Here is a 20,073-nt window from a genome sequence, read left to right on the forward strand (position 1 = left end):
AAAGCAAGAAAGAAAGAAAGAAAGAAAGAAAGAAAGGGGGAAGGGACAGGAACAGAGGAAGGAAGCAAGGAAACTTACGAAAGGGGAGAGTAAGAGAGGAATGAGTGAAGGGAGGGAGGGAGGGAAGAAGGTGGGAAGGAGAAAGAAAAGAAGAAATAGAGGAAGGGAAGGTAAAAGAGAGAAAGAAAAAGAGCAAGAAAGAAAGCTGCAAGCACCCCCCCGAACCCCCCAGGCTGGCTGCAACCTTTTAAAACACGCGCGCCGCTTCGCAGCTGTCTCCTGAAGCCGAATGCGGAAGTTAGCGTTTGGCTTCAGGAGACAGCTCCTTGGCGCTTGTATCTCGAATTTGGGCTTGTAAGTAGAACAAAAATATCTCTCCCCTCCCAGCTCTTATCTCGAGTTGCTCTTAAGTAGAGCAGCTCTTATGTCGGGGTTCCACTGTACTTGTATTTGCATGCTTGTATAGATGATTGTTATTTTTCCTCCTTTTCTGCACAGCCTTACTGAAGGGGTCATCACCAAATCTGGCAGTAGGCATCTTGCAGAAGTGATCAGGAAAAAACAGAGATTGAAAACGTTACACTTGTACCTCAACAACGAAGATAACGAAGCAATGGAAGTGCTGTGTGAGGGCCTCAAACATCCAGAGTGTACTGTAAAGACACTAAGGTTAGTGATGTTTTTCCTCTTTCTGTTTGATCTGCACCACTGTTTTTGACCATTATTATTCTGGGAATATATCTGGGGGAGGCAGTTTCAGTTGTCTTTCAGAAAAACATTTATTTCATTCTCTCTAAAATATATTCATGGCTTGTTTGTCAGAAGATAATACTTTTTTCAAACGTTTGTGCAGGCTTGGTGGAAAGATCCTGACAGAATCTTGCAGCAGGAATCTTGCAGAAGTACTCAGGAAAAACCAGAGTTTGAGAGAATTAACGCTGTACCTCAAGAACCTAGATGACAAAATAATGGAAGTGCTGTATGATGGGCTCAAGAAACCAGAATGTACAATAGAGACACTAAAGTAAGTGGCAGTTATTTTTCCTTTCAGTTTGGTCTATGGAACCATCTTTTGGATATTAAAACTCTGGAAATGTATTCAGGGAGGGGATTTGCCACACATAATCCTATAGTGCCTATGAAACACATTCGATGGTTTTGTCGATGGATATTCTCAGTCATCCAGGTTATGGTTGTCCCAAAAGTGCTTCCTCCTCCCCTCCCAAAATGCAACTGGACTTTGTTTTTTCCCTTGAATACGTTTCAATGTGATACATTCCTTTAATTCCTATGAGAATAAATTGCATGCTTGTATTTGCATGCTTGCATAGACCATTGTTATTTTCCCTAAGATAATAAATTGTATACTTGTATTTGCATGCTTGTATAGATGTTTGTTATTTTTCCTCCTTTTCTGCACAGCCTTACTGAAGGGGTCATCACCAAATCTGGCAGTAGGCATCTTGCAGAAGTGATCAGGAAAAAACAGGGATTGAAAACGTTATACTTGTACCTCAACAACGAAGATAACGAAGCAATGGAAGTGCTGTGTGAGGGCCTCAAACATCCAGAGTGTACTGTAAAGACACTAGAGTAAGTGATGTTTTTCCTCTTTCAGTTTGATCTGCACCACTGTTTTTGACCATTATTATTCTGGGAATATATCTGGGGGAGGCAGTTTCAGTTGCCGTTCAGAAAAACATTTATTTCATTCTCTCTAAAATATATTCATGGCTTGTTTGTCAGAAGATAATACTTTTTTCAAACGTTTGTGCAGGCTTGGTGGAGAGATCCTGACAGAATCTTGCAGCAGGAATCTTGCAGAAGTACTCAGGAAAAACCAGAGTTTGAGAGAATTAACACTGTTCCTCAAGAACCTAGATGACAAAATAATGGAAGTGCTGTGTGATGGGCTCAAGAAACCAGAATGTACAATAGAGACACTAAAGTAAGTGGCAGTTATTTTTCCTTTCAGTTTGGTCTATGGAACCATCTTTTGGATATTAAAACTCTGGAAATGTATTCAGGGAGGGGATTTGCCACACATAATCCTATAGTGCCTATGAAACACATTCGATGGTTTTGTCGATGGATATTCTCAGTCATCCAGGTTATGGTTGTCCCAAAAGTGCTTCCTCCTCCCCTCCCAAAATGCAACTGGACTTTGTTTTTTCCCTTGAATACGTTTCACTGTGATACATTCCTTTAATTCCTATGAGAATAAATTGCATGCTTGTATTTGCATGCTTGCATAGATCATTGTTATTTTCCCTAAGATAATAAATTGTATACTTGTATTTGCATGCTTGTATAGATGTTTGTTATTTTTCCTCCTTTTCTGCACAGCCTTACTGAAGGGGTCATCACCAAATCTGGCAGTAGGCATCTTGCAGAAGTGATCAGGAAAAAACAGGGATTGAAAACGTTATACTTGTACCTCAACAACGAAGATAACGAAGCAATGGAAGTGCTGTGTGAGGGTCTCAAACATCCAGAGTGTACTGTAAAGACACTAGAGTAAGTGATATTTTTCCTCTTTCAGTTTGATCTGCACCACTGTTTTTGACCATTATTATTCTGGGAATATATCTGGGGGAGGCAGTTTCAGTTGCCGTTCAGAAAAACATTTATTTCATTCTCTCTAAAATATATTCATGGCTTGTTTGTCAGAAGATAATACTTTTTTCAAACGTTTGTGCAGGCTTGGTGGAGAGATCCTGACAGAATCTTGCAGCAGGAATCTTGCAGAAGTACTCAGGAAAAACCAGAGTTTTAGAGAATTAACACTGTTCCTCAGGAACCTAGATGACAACATAATGGAAGTGCTGTGTGATGGGCTCAAGAAACCAGAATGTACAATAGAGACACTAAAGTAAGTGGCAGTCATTTTTCCTTTCAGTTTGGTCTGCGGAGTCATCCTTTGGCAATTAATACTTGGGAAATGTATTCAGGGAGAAGATTTGTCACACATAATCACATTTCCTTTAGTGCCTATGAAACACATTCCATGGTTTTCTCCATGGATATTCTCAGTCATCCAGGTTATGGTTGTCCCAAAAGTGCTTCCCCCTCCCTTCCCAAAATGCAACTGGACTTTGTTTTTTCCCTTGAATACATTTCACTGTCATACATTCCTTTAATTCCTAAGATAGCGCCGGTGGTCTTTACTCACCGGTGCCTTTTTCTGGAGGCCCGGGGAGACAGGGGCACATGGCGGCCGCCATCTTGGATTTGGCCGAGATCTCGTGAGACTTCGCGAGATCTCGGCCGATGATCAGGCCGGGGTGGCCTGATCAGTGACGTGTCCGGGCGGGGCCTGCAAGCCCTATATAAGGGTGTGCAGGCCCCAGGCTCTCACTTCTCGCCCGGACTCGGCGTTAATTGCAGACACTCGGTCGGTTGTCTGCTTGCGGCCGCCATTTTGGGTGGCCTCGTGGCGTCTTGGAGGACTGGTGAAGTAGACCCAGAGGCAGGGTTCAGGCAATCGGTACTTTTATTCAGCTCAGAGAACAAGTGACAGCTCAGCAAGGCAAAGTGACAATTCAGCGAGTACCGACTGACTCTGCTTGGAGAAACCGCTCCTTTTATTCATTTGCGGTTCCCACCAAAGCTAGAGCCGGCCGCGTCTGAGCCAATCAGGAGCGACTTCCTGCTTCGGCTCAGACAGCGCTGGAAAGAGGAACAAACTATTTACAGGAATTACAAGGTAGCCATTTCAGGATACAACACCCCTCCCCTCATAGTTGGACACATCCATCACGAAAGCCATGTGACAAAGTCGTCCAATCGGTGGGGCCTCTGAGGAGCTCGCGCTGACCTGCGCAGTACAATTTCTCCTTCGACCCCGACTGTGGAGGATGGCTCGCCGCTGTTCTCCCGGTGCGGTGGACTTTGTCTGGCAGGCCCAACGAAGGCTTCGGAGGACGAGGATGGCTCGGCGTCGCTGGATGGTTCCCCCTGGCCCGATAAGTCTCTTTGTATATTTCTTAACTCGGGCAATGTGCTAAAGTCTGTTGAAGGGGGAGAGTCCATGTCAGCGGTTTGTGTCAATTGATTTTCTGTTCGCTTCCGAATGTGGTCTATGTGTCGTTTCCACAAACGACCATCCTCTAATTTTACAATATAAGTCTTTGGTGCATTTTGCTTAACAACAATTCCTTTCATCCAGTTTACATTTCCATCAAAACTTTTTACATATACATTTTGTCCCAAATACATTTCTCTTTCAGGTTTTACACACATTTGGTTATTATTAACACAGAACCTTGGGTTCAACCTGTCTAGTGGTGACCTCAATTTCCTCCCCATCAGTAACTCTGCAGGGCTTACATGTGTGTGCGAGTTAGGGGTAATGTGTTGGGTGAGTAAGAATTGGTCCAAGTTTTGTTGTACATCCCCAGGGCCTGACCTGCGCAATGCCTCCTTTGCCACACGAATGTAACGTTCTGCCAATCCATTAGCCCAGGGCGAATAAGGCGAGATGAGGGCATGCCTGACCCCTAGGCCATCTAAGAACAATTCAAATTGCCTGGCTGTTAGCTGTGGCCCATTGTCAGACACTAAGACATCTGGGCAACCATGGGATGCAAACAGTCTACTCAATACCTTGATGGTGGCACTTGTGGTTATGTTGTTCATTGCTATTATTTCCACCCATTTGGAGAAAGCATCCACCACTATTAGAAAATACTGGGACCCCACTGGGCCAGCAAAGTCAATGTGGATTCTTGACCAAGGACCAGCAGGCTGCTCCCACTCAGCCGGAGTTGTTTTGGGGGGACTAGGCCGTGACTCTTGGCATGGTTCACACTTTGAGACCCAACTTTCAATGTCAGCATCTAGCCCTGGCCACCATAAATGCCCCCTTGCTAGGCTCTTCATCCTGACAATCCCAGGATGACCCACATGTAACATTTTGAGTACCTTTTCCCTCAGGCTTTTGGGGATGATCACTCTATCTCCCCACAACAGGCAACCCTTTACATAAGATAACTCAAGTCTTTTGTTTTTAAAATCACACAATTCAGGTTTCACAACATCATTTTGCCATCCCTTTAGTACACAGTTCACCACTTGTTTAAGGATTGGATCTTGCTGCGTGTGTGCAGCTACCTCTTTGGCCGTGGTTAGTGGGTTATCCTCGAGTTCTATCATTAACACATCTGTGGAAGGAACAGGGTCTTCCACTAAGTCTGTTATGGGGCACCTGCTGAGGCCGTCTGCGTGATTGATTTCCTTCCCCCCCTTGTGGGTGAGCTCATACTGGTACCCTGAGAGGAAAAGAGCCCATCTGATTAGTCTAGGAGACATAAAAGGTGGAGTGGGCTTGTTGGGGGCTAGCAGACCCAGTAGGGGCTTGTGGTCAGTGACTAGTTCAAAACTTCTTCCAAAAATATAATTGTGAAACTTCTTTACCCCTGCCACTAAAGCTAGAGCCTCCTTGTCTAACTGGCTATAATTCCTCTCTGTGCTGGTCATGGTTCTTGAGAAAAATGCTATTGGGGCCTCTGTCCTATTAGGTAGAACGTGAGCTAGAACTCCTCCTATGCCGTACGGCGAAGCGTCGCACGTGAGCCTAATTGGTAGTGAAGCACTATATTGGACTACTACACTTTTAGAAGTTAATAGATTTTTTATTTGAGAAAAAGCCTCACGTTCAGTTTTCCCCCATGTCCAGCGGGCTTCCTTCTGGAGTAAACGATGGAGAGGCTCTGCTACTGTTGCCTTCTGCTTTAAAAAAACGGAATAAAAATTAAGGAGGCCTAAAAATGCCTGCAGCTCATTCTTATCTCGTGGTTCTGGGGCTTCTCTAATCGCTCTCAGCTTTTCTGTTGTGGGGTGGATACCTTCTTTATCTATTTTATATCCTAGGAATTCTATACTGTTGGTTCCCCAGACACATTTATCAGGCTTGATTCTTAACCCTTTGTCCTGTAACCTCTTAAGTACTTCCCTTATTCTTTTGTTTACTTGTTCCTGGTTTTCCCCTGCAATTAAGATGTCATCAAAGTATGGAATGGCCCCATTTACCCCTGACAATAGGCGTTCCATAATGCTCTGGAATATTCCTGGGGCTATGCTTACCCCAAACTGTAACCTCGTGCATTTGAAAGCCCCCCTGTGCGTTACAATTGTTTGTGCGTTTGCTGTTTGTTCGTCGACCGGAAGTTGCTGGTAAGCTTGCGCCAGGTCGATCTTTGCGAACCTTTTCCCCTCCCCCAGGGAGTGTAGAAGTTGTTGCACAACCGGGATGGGGTAGGGGTGGTGTTGGAGTGCCTTATTCAGGGTCGATTTGTAATCAGCGCAAACTCTTAGGGATCCATCTGGCTTCAGAGGTGTAACTATGGGAGTTTCCCATGGCCCTTGTTCCACAGGGACCAAAATACCTTGGCTAATGAGTTTGTCCAGCTGTATGTCTAGTTTGGGGAGAAGCGGAAGGGGAACCCTGCGAGGTTTTAGTCTGATCGGTGGGACCTTGGGGTCAATAGAGAAAGATATGGGGGGCCCCTTATACAATCCCAAGGAGGGGCTGAGCACTTCAGGGAACTCTTTCACAAAGTTAGGCATATTATCACAGTTTACATTATACACACCCGAAATTTCGATCCCCAACGGTTCCATCCACGCTAAACCCAGAAGAGAGTGCTTGGCCCCCGTTACAATAAGCATGGGAAGGGTACATTTAACATTTTTGAATGCAATAGGTACATTTGCTGTTCCCAGGACCGAGATTACCCCCCCTTGAAAGTCTGCTTGTATTGTGTACTGTACTGTTTTTTATTATTGTTGTGAGCCGCCCCGAGTTTGCGGAGAGGGGCGGCATATAAATCCAATAAACCTAACCTAACCTAACCTCTGATCACCAAAGAGGTTTGATTTAGATCAGCCTTAGACACATTAGGCATATACAGTTTAAACTTCTCCCAAGGCATGATAGTATATCTAGAGCCCGTATCCAGCTCCATTGAGCAAGGCTGGCTATTTAGTAACAGTGAGATAACAATTTTAGCCCCCTTTTTGGTTGCCGTGTTATTCACGGAAAATTGAGAGTTACCTCTATAGTAGTCGCGGTTAGCGGTTGGGTAGTTCCTTTGACCCGAGTTGCGGAACGGTCTCCTTTCTCGCGATTGAGGGGTCTGGTTTTGTGGTCGCTGGTATTGCGGTGTGGCGAATGTTTCTTCTGGTGCTGTTGCTCTGCATGCGATGGCGATGTGGCCTCTACGGTTGCAGCGGCGGCATGTAGCGTCTCGGAAAGGGCATCGATGGCGCTGGTGATTTCCCCGGCAGCCCGCGCAGGGGGCTGGGTGAGTAGCTCTAAGGTGTCTCGGCTGGTCTTGCACCAGGAGGCAGTTGTCCCCGCTGTGAGTTGGTTGGCCGAGGTCGTCTGTTTCCACGGCGCTGGGAGACGCGGAGTCAATTTTGGCAATGAGTTCTCGCCTTCCGTGCTCTTTCAATTCTCTAGCCGCTGCGTCGGCTGCTTCTGCGGTTTGCGCTAGTTTAATCACGGTTTGTAGAGTCGGCTCTTCTTCGGTGAGGAGTTTATTTCTCACTGTGGCGCTTTTCATGCCGAAAACCAGGGCGTCGGTGAGGCGAGCTTCCGGGTCTTTAAACTTGCATTGAGCAAGTACCGTTCGAAGCCGCATTGTAAACTGGTTGATTGACTCGGTTTCCTTCTGAGCCATCATGGAAAATTGATGCCGAAAAACTATGGCCGGTTTGGTCGGTTTAAAATGGCTCGCTAGCTTTTCCTGTAGGACGTCCCACGCTACGGTTCTTGCTTGCTGCGGTTCGGTGAGAGTCTGGGCAAGTCCACGGATCTCTGGGCCGCAGTAATTAAGGAAAATAGCCCGTCTGCGATCGGCTTCGGCGTCCTCTATTCCCGCCGCCTCGAGGAAGATCTCGAAGGTGGCCATGTATTCGTCCCAGGTTGTTTTCTCGGGATCGAAGAGTTCCGGAGCCTGGCCGATCTGGACTTTGTTCATGTTGCACGCGATGTTTCTTCCGTCCGTTCATCGCCAGTGAAGTAGACCCAGAGGCAGAGTTCAGGCAATCGGTACTTTTATTCAGCTCAGAGAACAAGTGACAGCTCAGCAAGGCAAAGTGACAATTCAGCAAGTACCGACTGACTCTGCTTGGAGAAACCGCTCCTTTTATTCATTTGCGGTTCCCGCCAAAGCTAGAGCCGGCCGCGTCTGAGCCAATCAGGAGCGACTTCCTGCTTCGGCTCAGACAGCGCTGGAAAGAGGAACAAACTATTTACAGGAATTACAAGGTAGCCATTTCAGGATACAACAACTGGACTTTGGTTTTTTCCTTGAATACATTTCACTGTCATACATTCCTTTAATTCCTATGAGAATAAATTGCATGCTTGTATTTGCATGCTTGCATGGATCATTGTTATTTTCCCTAAGATAATAAATTGTATACTTGTATTTGCATGCTTGTATAGATGATTGTTATTTTTCCTCCTTTTCTGCACAGGCTTACTGAAGGGGTCATCACCAAATCTGGCAGTAGGCATCTTGCAGAAGTGATCAGGAAAAAACAGAGATTGAAAACGTTATACTTGTATGTCAACAGTGACGATAACGAAGCAATGGAAGTGCTGTGTGAGGGCCTCAAACATCCAGAGTGTACTGTAAAGACACTGCAGTAAGTGATGTTTTTCCTCTTTCTTTTTGATCTGCACCACTGTTTTTGACCATTAATATTCTGGGAATATATCTGGGGGAGGCAGTTTCTGTTGCCGTTCAGAAAGACATTCACTTCATCCTCTCTAAAATATATTCCAGGCTTGTTTGTCAGAAGATAATACTTTTTTCAAACATTTGTGCAGGCTTGGTGGAGAAATCCTGACAGAATCTTGCAGCAGGAATCTTGCAGAAGTACTCAGGAAAAACCAGAGTTTGAGAGAATTAACACTGTTCGTCAAAAACCTAGATGACAAAATAATGGAAGTGCTATGTGATGGGCTCAAACAAGCAGAATGTACAATAGAGACACTAAAGTAAGTGGCAGTTATTTTTCCTTTCAGTTTGATCTATGGAACCATCTTTTGGATATTAAAATTCTGGAAATGTATTCAGGGAGAGGATTTGCCACACATTATCACATTTCCTTTAGTGCCTGTAAAACACATTCCATAGTTTTGTCCATGGATATTCTCAGTCATCCAGGTTAGGGTTGTCCCAAAAGTGCTTCCCCCTCCCCTCCCAAAATGTAACTGGACTTTGTTTTTTCCCTTGAATACATTTCACTGCTATACATTCCTTTAATTCCTAAGATAATAAATTGCATGCTTGCATTTGGATGCTTGCATAGATCATTGTTATTTTTCCAAAGATAATCAATTGTATAGGAAAGAAAGAGAATGAAAGAGAAATAAAAAGAGAGGGGGAATGAAAGAAATGGAAAGAGGGAAGGAAAGAGAGAAAGCAAGAGAAAGAAAGAAAGCAAGATAAAGAAAAAAGAATGAAAGAGCAAGAGAGAAATAGAGAAAGAAAAAGCAATGAAAGAAAATGTGATTTTTACAATTCCCTCCCCCGCTCTCCACAAACCACCTACCCCTCTACCGCAAGAGGGAAGCGCCCGAGGCGCCGGGTTCCCCTTTCTCCCTCGCCCGCATCCTTGCCGCGGTGACTCACCAGGAGAAGGCTGGAGACCCACGTGGCTCCTCGGGGGGCCTTGCGGAAGGCGGCGGTGGAAGCCCCCATGGCCGGCGCTGGGTGCGAGAAAGGATGCTTTCTGCACGGGCGGAGGCCAAGAGCTGAGAAGGGCGTGCCTTGCCCACCCTCGCCAGAAGAGCTGCCCATCTAGCAGTCCCGCTGCCCCATTGCCCAGCAGGGGATGATGGGCAAGGGACGCCTCGGGGAAGGAGGGCAGGGTGGGAAGGGAAGGAGGGGGCTGGTGGGGGTTTAGGAAAGGGAAGCCCGCCGGGCACGAGGGAACGCTGGCTGCGCGGGGCTTCAAGGCCAGCCTTGCAGCTCCTCGGCGGCAGGAGCCGAAAGCCACCGGGAGAGGACTGGGCTCAGCCCCCCATCATAGTTCCCTCTAAGCTGAGCAGTGAGCAATCGCTCACTTAAAAATCATCATCAACTCAGAGTTTTCCAAACCTGCCCAGAAGCCGAGAGGGAAAGAGTGAGAGGGAAGGAGAGAGAGAGGAAGAGAGGAAGAGAGAGAAACAGAAAAAAGAGAGGAAGGAAAAGAGAAAGAAAAAGAATGGGAGTAAGGAAGAGAGAAAGAAAATCAAAATCTAGTTTGAAACTAGCTCAACTATTTAAGTGGCATTTTGATATTGATAGAGTTGCCCTATTATGAACTCACTGTTATAGACACACAGTACAGTATTTTATTTTGAAATTCTCTGAGGCAAAACAGGGTGGGTTTATTATTTGTTTGTTTGTTTGCTTGTTTCTTTCTTTCTTTCTTTCTTTCTTTCTTTCTTTATGTATGTATGTATGTATGTATGTATGTATGTATTTATTTATTTATTTAATTAATTAATTAATTAATTAATTAATTAATATTTCTGTGCCGCCCAGTCCCGAAGGGATTGCCGCTCAGACACTATACTTTTCCGCCCACCCCCCCAAAAAATTAGAGGGAACACTGCCCCCCATTATTCAATTTCCCCAGGCCCATGACGCGACTCCCAGTAGTATCGATCTATCGGCAGCCCTGGTGCTGTGTGATGGGCTCAAACAACCAGAATGTACAATAGAGACGCTAAAGTAAGTGGCAGTTATTTTTCCTTTCAGTTTGCTCTATGGAACCATAGGTGGGCTTATTTAAGCAAAATAAACAAATAATCATTAATTTTTTCATTTCATTTTTCTTTTCATTGTGTTCAGAAATGTTCAAATTAGTATACTAATGAAAAAAATATTCAAAAAAACACTTCCAGTAGGTAAAACCAACCTTTTTTTACTCTGGGTGTAAAATGAGCCTAGGATAACAAGTGTAGTTTTACCCAGCAAAAACTAAACAACAAACCCCTCCCCCCTTAGAAAGAGCCCTTCAAATGAGACAAAGTCATGTAATTTCAAGTTTTAGATACAGTATGCAGGAAATTTGTTTTTACAGGGTCTCAAATTTCATTTCCGGACTAAAAGGACCTGAAGAGAACAGCGGGTTGCAAGACAGTTCTCTTTTAAGGGGTGGTAGGGAAGAGGGGTTGTGGATGTCAACACTCCCTACTATATCTACTATTATTTTTATTATAATAGTTAGAGATACTGAATTCATTATAACAGCTAGAGACATTGAACTAAGAGGGAAAGGGTTTGAAAAAGAACTCTTACAGATTTCCCATTTAAGAACTCACCTATGTGAGAAGAGCACAGGATGAATTTATGTATCGGACTTATGAAAAGATCTAGTGAAGAGGGGACAATTCATATCCCCAATGAAAGATCTTGTGGTTTGGCTGAGCTGGGGGTTATATCTGTTTTAGATCCTGGCCTGAATGAATTAATGAATTCATTGTTGATTAAATTATATTAACTGTAATTTTAATATTTTAATGCTTTTATATTTTTAATCTTTTTAACTAATTTGGGGGAGGGTTAAATTTAGGGACAGATAAATGGAGTATGAATGGATGGAAAGCATGGTAAGAAGGGAGAATTGTTCTTATATTGGGGTTTTTATGTTGTTAATTGCTATTTTTAATTAACTTATTGGGGGTAATTTTAAGCTGTATGACTGGGAATGATTGGACGGAAAGTATAATTGGGATGAATGTTATGAATGGAAGAAACAGTTTGCTTAGCGATGTAGAGGCAGGAGGAGTGGGGGAGCCCATCTCTGGGGTGCCAGAGGGCCAGAAGATCCTAGTCTTGCTGGGTAGAGTCAGATATGGTGGGAGACATAGGGTAGGCCGCTACCAGGCAAAAAGAGCTCGCTGCTTAAAACCAATCCCTTGTTCTGGCTCCATTAACTCAGCCCAGGGTGCTGATGACAAGCGAAATCTAGACCCTGGGCACCGGCTGCTGCTACTTAATGCCAGGTCGGTTGTGAATAAAGCTCACGTCATCCAGGATATACTCCTGGATGAGGAGGCCGACCTGGTATGTGTGACTGAGACCTGGCTGGGCCCAGAGGAAGGGGTTCCTCTCTCTGAAATGTGCCCAGCTGGGTTTCAGATGTGACACCAGCTCTGACCCCAGGGAAAGGGGGGAGGAGTGGCTATCATAGCCAAGAAGACCACCAATCTATGCAGGCTCGCTGCTCCTGAGATACTGTGCTGCAAATCCCTCTTTGTGAAGTTGGACCTAGGTGGGCTTGTTGCTCACATACCTGCCTTCCAGCTGTGTGTCAACAGCCCTGCCTGCGCTACTCAAGGGGGATAGCCAGGCTGGTGGTAGAATTCCCCAGAGTTGTCTTGGAGGGCTTAAATCTGCCATCGCTCGACGAATCCTCTGGTTTCACACAGGAGTTCATGCCCACCATGGCAACCATGGACCTCACCGAAGTATTTCAGGGCCTGACTCATGAAGGTATTCCCGATATGGCATTTCTCTCAGAGCACTTGATCAATGATCTGAAATTCAGGGGCTTAGATATCTTGCCTTTGTCATGGTCAGATCATTTTCTACTACAGCTGGATTTCAAGACTCCAATCCTCCCCCACAGGGAGGTGGAACTGATCAAGAGATTCCACCCCAGATGCATGATGGATCCAGAGGGCTTTCAGAGGGTGCTTAGGATTCTGCCGGATTCGCTTGCACACACTTCGGCAGAGTCTTTTGCTGCAACCTGGAATATGGCAGTGGAAGAGGCTCTGTACTGAATTGTGCCTTTGCAATCTCTCTGTGGCAGTAGGCCCTGGAGATCTTGGTTCACTGAGGAACTCTGGTGGATGAAACGTAAGAACAGATGTCTAGAGAAGCATTGGAGAAGTCAATCCGAATCTGACCGAATACTTGTAAAAGGTCATAGGGAGATTAACAAAGTGGTGCTCAGAGCAATAAGATGCTTGTTTAATGTTGCCCTGATTGCATCTGCAGAAGGGTGACTTGCTCCCTCCTTAATCAGGGGGGAATTGATGAACCCTTACAGGTAGTGTTGAGGACTTTAACAAGTTTTTCACAGATAAAATCACTCAGATCCAGACAGACCTTGACTCCAGTTGAAAGGCAGTGTCGGCTGACAACGAGTCAGTTGAGATGACAAGGGCTTGGCCTAGTCCATCTCTTTGGGAAGAGTTTGATCTGGTGAAGTGGATAAGGCCATTGGAGCTGTGAGTTCCGCCACCAGCTTATTGGACCCGTGTCCCTCCTGGCTGGTCTCGGCCAGCAGGGAGTTGACCCAGAGCTTTACCAACACTTTGTTCAGGGAGGGGTCCTTTCTGGGTCCCTACAAGGAGGCACTCGTGCACTCCATCTCAAGAAGCCTTCCCTGGATCCAGCAGTATTTAACAACTATTGTCCTGCCTCAATCTTCCCGTTATCGGGAAGGTTGTTGAAAAGGTAGTGTTGCTCCAGCTCCAATGGTGCTTAGATGAAGTCAGTTATCTAGGCCCTCAACAGTCAGGATTAAGGCCCAACTACAGCATGGAAACTGCTTTGGTCACACTGATGGATGATCTCTGGCAGACCCAGGATATGGGTTTATCCTCTATCCTGGTGCTCCTTCACCTCTCAGCAGCTTTCGATACCATTGACCATGGTATCCTTCTGTGCCGACTGGAGGGGTTGGGAGCAATGTTCCCTCTAAGGTGCGCGCTTGTGTGGGGGCGCACACAATAATACCCCCGGGTGTCAGAGATGGGGGCGTGGAGCGACAAGGTTTTTCTTCATTTGAAAAACCGCGCACTCCCTATTCCACTTCCTTATTCCCTGCCCGTTCAGGAAAAGATGGCCGTGCCATCAAGCACTTCCACCCTTTCCCTGAGTCTCACCTTTGGCTGCTGAGCCCAGGCAGCGAGGACATCGGCAAGTAGCGGTGGGGGGATGGGTGCTGCTGCTGCCACTACCATTAGGAAGGAGGGGAGCACGTTGCAAGGGGGGCAAGGTGGGGGGCTCGGCCTGCACTGGGACAGAAGAGTAGAGGTGGTGGGAGAGGGGGCTTTGGGCTGACGTCAAGGCCTGCGCCCAGGGAAGCAGCGTGCTTTTCAAACACGCCGCTTCTCCGGCAGGCGGCTTCGCCTCCTCCCCTGCTGCCATGCTGGGTGCTTCCCCCTACCGCCGCGTCTCTTCCGCTGCCCAATTCCATGTTTCTGCCAGGGGCGTTGGGCCTGGGACTCATCCCTGAGCTTCACCTCCTCCCAGCCGCTGCGCTGGGGGAGGCCCCCGGCCACCGAAGATGAGTAACACTGAGACATGGTTTAAGGATTCTAATGAATGGGAAATATCCATACCAGGATATACACTGTATAGGAAGGATAGAATAAAGAGAAGGGGAGGTGGAGTAGCCATTTATGTTAAGGAAAGTCTAAAAACAATGCTAATTCAAAATACCTGTAAAGATTTGGAGACTCTCTGGGTTTGCATGCAAAATAAAGAAGGTTCTGTCATTAGAATTGGGGTGATCTATAGGCCTCCAGGGCAATCTGAGGAATATGACAACAAGATGGTGGATGAAATTACCCAAATGGCAGTAAAGGGAGATATTGTGGTTATGGGCGATTTCAACATGCCTGATGTTGACTGGAATATCCCCAGTGCCCTTACATGCAAAAGTAAGAATATAGTAGAGGCCTTTACAGGAGCACCTCTGGCACAGCTGGTTAAGACACCGACTAGAGGGGAGAATATTCTAGATTTAGTCTTTACGAATGGGAATTGGGTTTCAGAGGTTAAGGTGGGAGAAAAATTAGGTTGCAGTGACCATCTATGTTTGTGGTTTGATGTAAAAACTGATTGTGAGCAATTTTATACTGCAACCAAAGTATTATATTTCAGAAAAACAAATTTTAATGCAATGGGGGAATATTTAAATAATGAATTAAAGGGGAGGGATAAAATGGCAGGAGCGAGCACCCAGTGGACTGTATTAAAAAAGGCCATCTTAAATTCCAAACAAATAAAATTCAAAGTTACAGCTAAAAAAACTAAAAAAGCAATTAAAATACATATATAACCATTCAATCAACAAACACACTATACATTCATCGGCCAGGGGGGGAGAATCTAATTACCCCAAGCTTGGCAGCGTACGTGAGTCTTTAGACCAGTGGTCCCCAAACTATGGCCCGGGAGCCGCATGCGGCCCGCTGAGACCATTTATCCGGCCCGCAGGTGAGTCTGTCGGCCTGGAGAAACCCCCGTGGGCTCTGAACCCCACCCGGCTCCTCTGGCTGTGTCCGGGGACCATGCCAATGTCCCCTGTAAGGCGTGCTGCCACGCACACAAAAACAACCCCCCGTGTAGTCTTTTCCAAGGCCGCACTGGGGAGCGGAGGAGGAGGAGGCAGGTGTGTGCATGTATGTGTGTGTGTTGTGCCTGGCTCAGCTTTCGGCAGGCCTTCCTTTACCTCGGATGAGATGAGATCGAGGGGGACGTTCTCGTCGCTGTCACTCCGGCTTCGGATGTGCCTCAGCGAGTGGGCACAGAGACTCACCACCTCCTCTGGGTGCAATCCCCACCTTGGCGGGAGGCGCCAGTGATAGACACAGGCAGTGGGGAAGGAGAGGGAGCCGCTGAGCCTCTTTGAAGTTCATGGCGGAGTGCTTAGCCTCCCCCCCCCCGGTGCATGGCAGGCTGGCAGTGGAATGGGGAGCTCGCGCACATAGGCACGTGCGAACCTTCACTGGTGCAAGACTTCCCCACACTTTCCTTGTCGCTCCCCGCCCCAACTCCGATGCCCAGCTCCCCAGTGCAGCCTTGGAAAAGACTGCATGGGGGTTTGTTTTTGTGTGCATGGCAGCACGCCTTACAGGGGACATTGGCATGGTCCCAGGACACAGCCAGAGAAGCCGGGCGGGGTTCAGAGCCCACGGGGGTTTCTCCAGGCCGTCAGATTCACCTGTGGGCCGGATAAATGGCCTCAGCAGGCCGTATGCGGCCCCCGGGCCATAATTTGGGGACCACTGGTCTAAAGACTCACCTACGCTGCCAAGTTTGGGGTAATTAGATTCTCCCCCCTGGCCGATGAATGTGTAGTGTATTTGTTGATTGAATGGTTATATATGTATTTTAATTGCTTTAGTTTTTTTAGCTGTAACTTTGAATTTTAATTGTTTGGATTTCGATATATATTGTCTTTTTTATATTGTCGGAGAGGGGCGGCATATAAATCCAATAAACTTAAACTTAAACATATTCACTTAGGCTGTGAAAGAAGCAAGGAACACTTTAGATTGTTGCCTTTGAGTAAGTGATTATTTTGTGAGTGGCCATTTTAATCATGAAGGCACCTTTATGACAGTGCTCAAAATGTGCTTTCAAAATTCTAAGTGAGATGTTTCTGTCATTTTACTATTCTATAGCTGCTCACTTATAGATGTTGGTGAATTCGATGACCTACTTATTTCAAGTATATTGGTATGGGTATTGTTTTGAGGTTCTTGGAAAATCCTTGGTCAAGTCATATGATCATCAAGCTATTCCCACCTGCTCACATGACTGGCAAGCCACATCCACAATCATAAAATTTTTGGTAGCGCTTCACTGGGTCAGGCTGATAGGTCTGTAGTTTCCTGGATCTGGGTTTTTTTTCCCCCTTTTTGAAGATGGGAACTACATCACTCTTTTCCAGTCCTCTGGCAGTTCTCTGGTGCTCCAGGATCTTTGAAAGATATAGTTCAGTGGTTCTGGGAGCTCATCTGCCAGTTCCTTCAGAACCTTGGGGTGCAATCCTTCTGGTCCTGGTGATTTGATGGAATGTAATTCATTTTATTCTGGTGACTTACTGAGAACTTATCTTTTGATAGATTAAAATAAGTTTTTTGTTTTTCATTATAGGTTGAATGGAAAAATATATTGCATGATACGGAAAACGGATGGACATGAATCACACTGCTAGGAACTCCATATAAATATTGTTTCTTCATGCTTGTTTGTTTGATCTATTTTTTTTTCCATTCAGAATATAGTTAGGAAGAGCTGGAATTTAATACGATATTTCAAGTGAAAGTGTAAAGAATTTTCTTTCAGCAATTATGACTTGAACTGAGGACTTCTGTAAATGAAAAAAGAATCAAATTAACGTCTAAGAAAAAGAAAGAATCGTTGAAAACAGAATTGTAACATATTAAGTTGATTGATCCTGTGCTTGTTTAGGTTTGCATGTTTATTTCTGTTTTGTTTTGTTTTTCATTATTAAAATAAAAATAAAACATTTAAAAAGAAGAAGAAAAATGCCAAGCTAGGAGGATAAAAGTTAGCTCCCAAAGTTATAAATGAAAATTCTTACATTCTCAGGTTATTATTGCCCTTTGAAGTCTGAATGAGAGAAGGAAACATTGGCAGCTTGACTGATTAAGTGCCATCAAATTCACTTTGACTAGAGAGGGGCATGGTCAAGCACTGTAGCGACACTGCGTTCTTTGCACTCATGCAGGGAACGCCGAATCCCCACTGTGCTGATTCAGTTTTGAATCAGCCCAGAACCTCCCTGAAGGTGGAGTGAAAAAGGGGACCCGGTCAGGTATCTGTTTTGGGGTCTGCATACCCCACGGAGGGCTGACCGATAGCCTCCACAAGCAGCAGTACGAAAGCAGCTAGCTGCTCTTAGCCATGATGACTATGTAATGGGAAGATTGAACTGAAGAGATGGAAGTCATCTGGGAAGAAAAGAAAATGTAAGTGTTGTGCTGGAGGAAGAAGAGACAGAGAATTGATGATTTGGGTGAGCATTTTTGCCAAAGGAATTTAAAAATAACCAGAGAGAACTGTGCCTTGTGTTTAATCGTGAAAGCATACAGAGAAGCTGTAGGAAGCTGCTAAATAGATACTGGAACTGTTTAATTTGCGAGGAATGAGTAGAAAATCTATAACTAAAACCCATGCTGGAAGAAAATTGGATTGCTTGTGGATTGAAAAGCTGAATTTAAAAATAATCTAAAGATTTAAAAAACCTAAAGTTTTAAACTTTTTTCTTTTTTCTGGATTTATAATAAGTTTTAAGGAGTTTGGGGGGATTAAATGATGGTGCCATCTGCTGGTGAAAAAATTGTTGATTTGATTGTTTATTCAATTGGCCAGAAAAAAAAAGAAACTAGCTGGACTGCTGTTTTTTTTTTTAAAGGTGATCAAGATGAAACAAAAGGAAATATTGTAAACTGTGATTCTGAGCATGAACTTTAAATGAACACTTAAAAAAAAAGAGAAAGCTATTTTATACTGGATGGACGATGCTAATAGCTATTTTAGTTTAGCATTGGCCAGTGGGGATGTAGCCAGGGTTGGGCTACTGTCTGGATGGGGGGGAATGCCGTGGGTAGTGAAAATGGAGCTCCACCCCTGAGCAATCAATTTGCATTAAAAGATGTTGAAGGAAAATTGTTGTTGTTGTTGTTGTTATTATTATTATTATTATTATTATTATTATTATTATTATTATTATTATTATTCTTGTATGCCGCCCTTCTCCGAAGACTTGGGGCGGCTCACAGAATACAGTACAAAAAAACAATATGTATACAAATCTAATTAGTTAAAACTATATGCTAAGATCCCATTACATAAAAACGCAGTCAATTAACTCAGTCACATCCACACATAACATTTAATGGTCAGAGAAGGGGGGCGTGGTCTAGCTGCCCCATGCCTGGTGACATAGGTGGGTCTTAAGGCTCTTGTGAAAGGCGAGGAGGGTGGAGGCAGTGCGAATCTTTGGTGGGAGCTGATTCCAGAGGGCCGGGGCTGCCAAAGAGAAGACTCTTCCCTTAAGTCCTGCCAGACGACATTGTCTGGTCGATGGTACCTGGACAAGACCAACTCTGTGGGACCTAATCGGCTGCTGAGATTTATGCGGCAGAAGGCGGTCCTGTAAGTAATCTGGTCTGACGCCATGTAGGGATTTATAGTTATCACCAACACTTTGAATTGTGTCCGGAAACCAATCGGCAGTCAATGCAGCCCACAGAGTATTGGAGAAACATGGGTATATATGGGGAACCATGACTGCTCACGCAGCCGCATTCTGCATGATTTGAAGTTTCCGAATACTTTTAAGAGGTAGCCCCATGTAGAGAGTGTTGCAGTAGTCAAACTTTGAGGTGATAAGGGCATGAGTGACTGTGAGTAGGGACTCCCTGTCCAGATAGGGCCGGACTGGTGCACCAGGCGAACCTGGGCAAACACCCCCCTCACCACAGCTGAAAGATGATATTCTAAAGTCAGCTGTGGATCGAGGAGGACACCCAAGTTGTGGAGCCTCTCTGAAGGAGGTCAATGATTTCCCCCCCCCCCAGGGTAATAGGCGGACAGATGGAATTGTCCTTGGGAGACAAAACCCACAGGCACTCCAGCTTGTCAGGGTTGAGCTTGAGCCTGTTGGCACCCAACCAGACCCTAACAGCCCCCTCTAACACCGACTGTGATTGACCGGAGAAATAGGAGGAGAACCCCCATAAAACGGTGCTTCACACTCCCAACCCCTCCAGACGGTGCAGAACGATAACATAGTCGATGGTATCGAAAGCCGCTAAAGACACAAAGCAATATTTGGAAATTGTGCTTTCCTGCTCATTCACACACATTACAGTGGTTTAATGGGTTTATTAATATTCCCCACAATTCTCTTCACCAAAAATCTATAACTGTCCCAATTAAGTCCAGCCAAAAGCAGACCAATGCTAGTCCACACAGCAATGGCCAATGAGTCCAGAAGACACTTGATAGTTTCCCAAACAAGATAAACTTCTTTGGTTCAGATGGTGTCAAGCGTGTGTGGCAGCAACCAGGTGAGGAATACAAAGACAAATGTGCCTTACTTACAGTCAAGCATGGTGGTGGGAATGTCATGGTCTGGGGCTGCATGAGTGCTGCCTGCATGGGGGAGCTACAGTTCATTGAGGGAACCATGAATGCCAACATTTACTGTGACATACTGAAGCAGAGCATGATCCCTTCCCTTCAGAGACTGGGCCAAAAGGCAGTATTCCAACATGATAACTACCCCAAA

The 20,073-nt window shown here is 45.3% G+C and overlaps 1 protein-coding gene across 1 annotated transcript in view; it reads left to right on the plus strand.

Annotated features, from left to right (window-relative positions):
* LOC139175573 (NACHT, LRR and PYD domains-containing protein 12-like) overlaps positions 1-18,446 on the plus strand; it is a 102,527-nt gene extending 84,081 nt beyond the window's left edge. Inside the window, exons 18-26 of the mRNA XM_070766741.1 lie at positions 499-669; positions 854-1,024; positions 1,423-1,593; positions 1,778-1,948; positions 2,347-2,517; positions 2,702-2,872; positions 8,485-8,655; positions 8,840-9,010; positions 16,908-18,446. Of these exons, the coding sequence (XP_070622842.1) occupies positions 499-669; positions 854-1,024; positions 1,423-1,593; positions 1,778-1,948; positions 2,347-2,517; positions 2,702-2,872; positions 8,485-8,655; positions 8,840-9,010; positions 16,908-16,968 (1,429 nt within the window). The 3' untranslated portion in view covers positions 16,969-18,446. The remainder of the gene's footprint in view (positions 1-498; positions 670-853; positions 1,025-1,422; positions 1,594-1,777; positions 1,949-2,346; positions 2,518-2,701; positions 2,873-8,484; positions 8,656-8,839; positions 9,011-16,907) is intronic.
* The last annotated feature ends 1,627 nt before the right edge of the window (positions 18,447-20,073 follow it).

Source organism: Erythrolamprus reginae, chromosome 1 (genome assembly GCF_031021105.1).
Source record: "Erythrolamprus reginae isolate rEryReg1 chromosome 1, rEryReg1.hap1, whole genome shotgun sequence".
Lineage (NCBI taxonomy): Eukaryota > Metazoa > Chordata > Lepidosauria > Squamata > Dipsadidae > Erythrolamprus > Erythrolamprus reginae.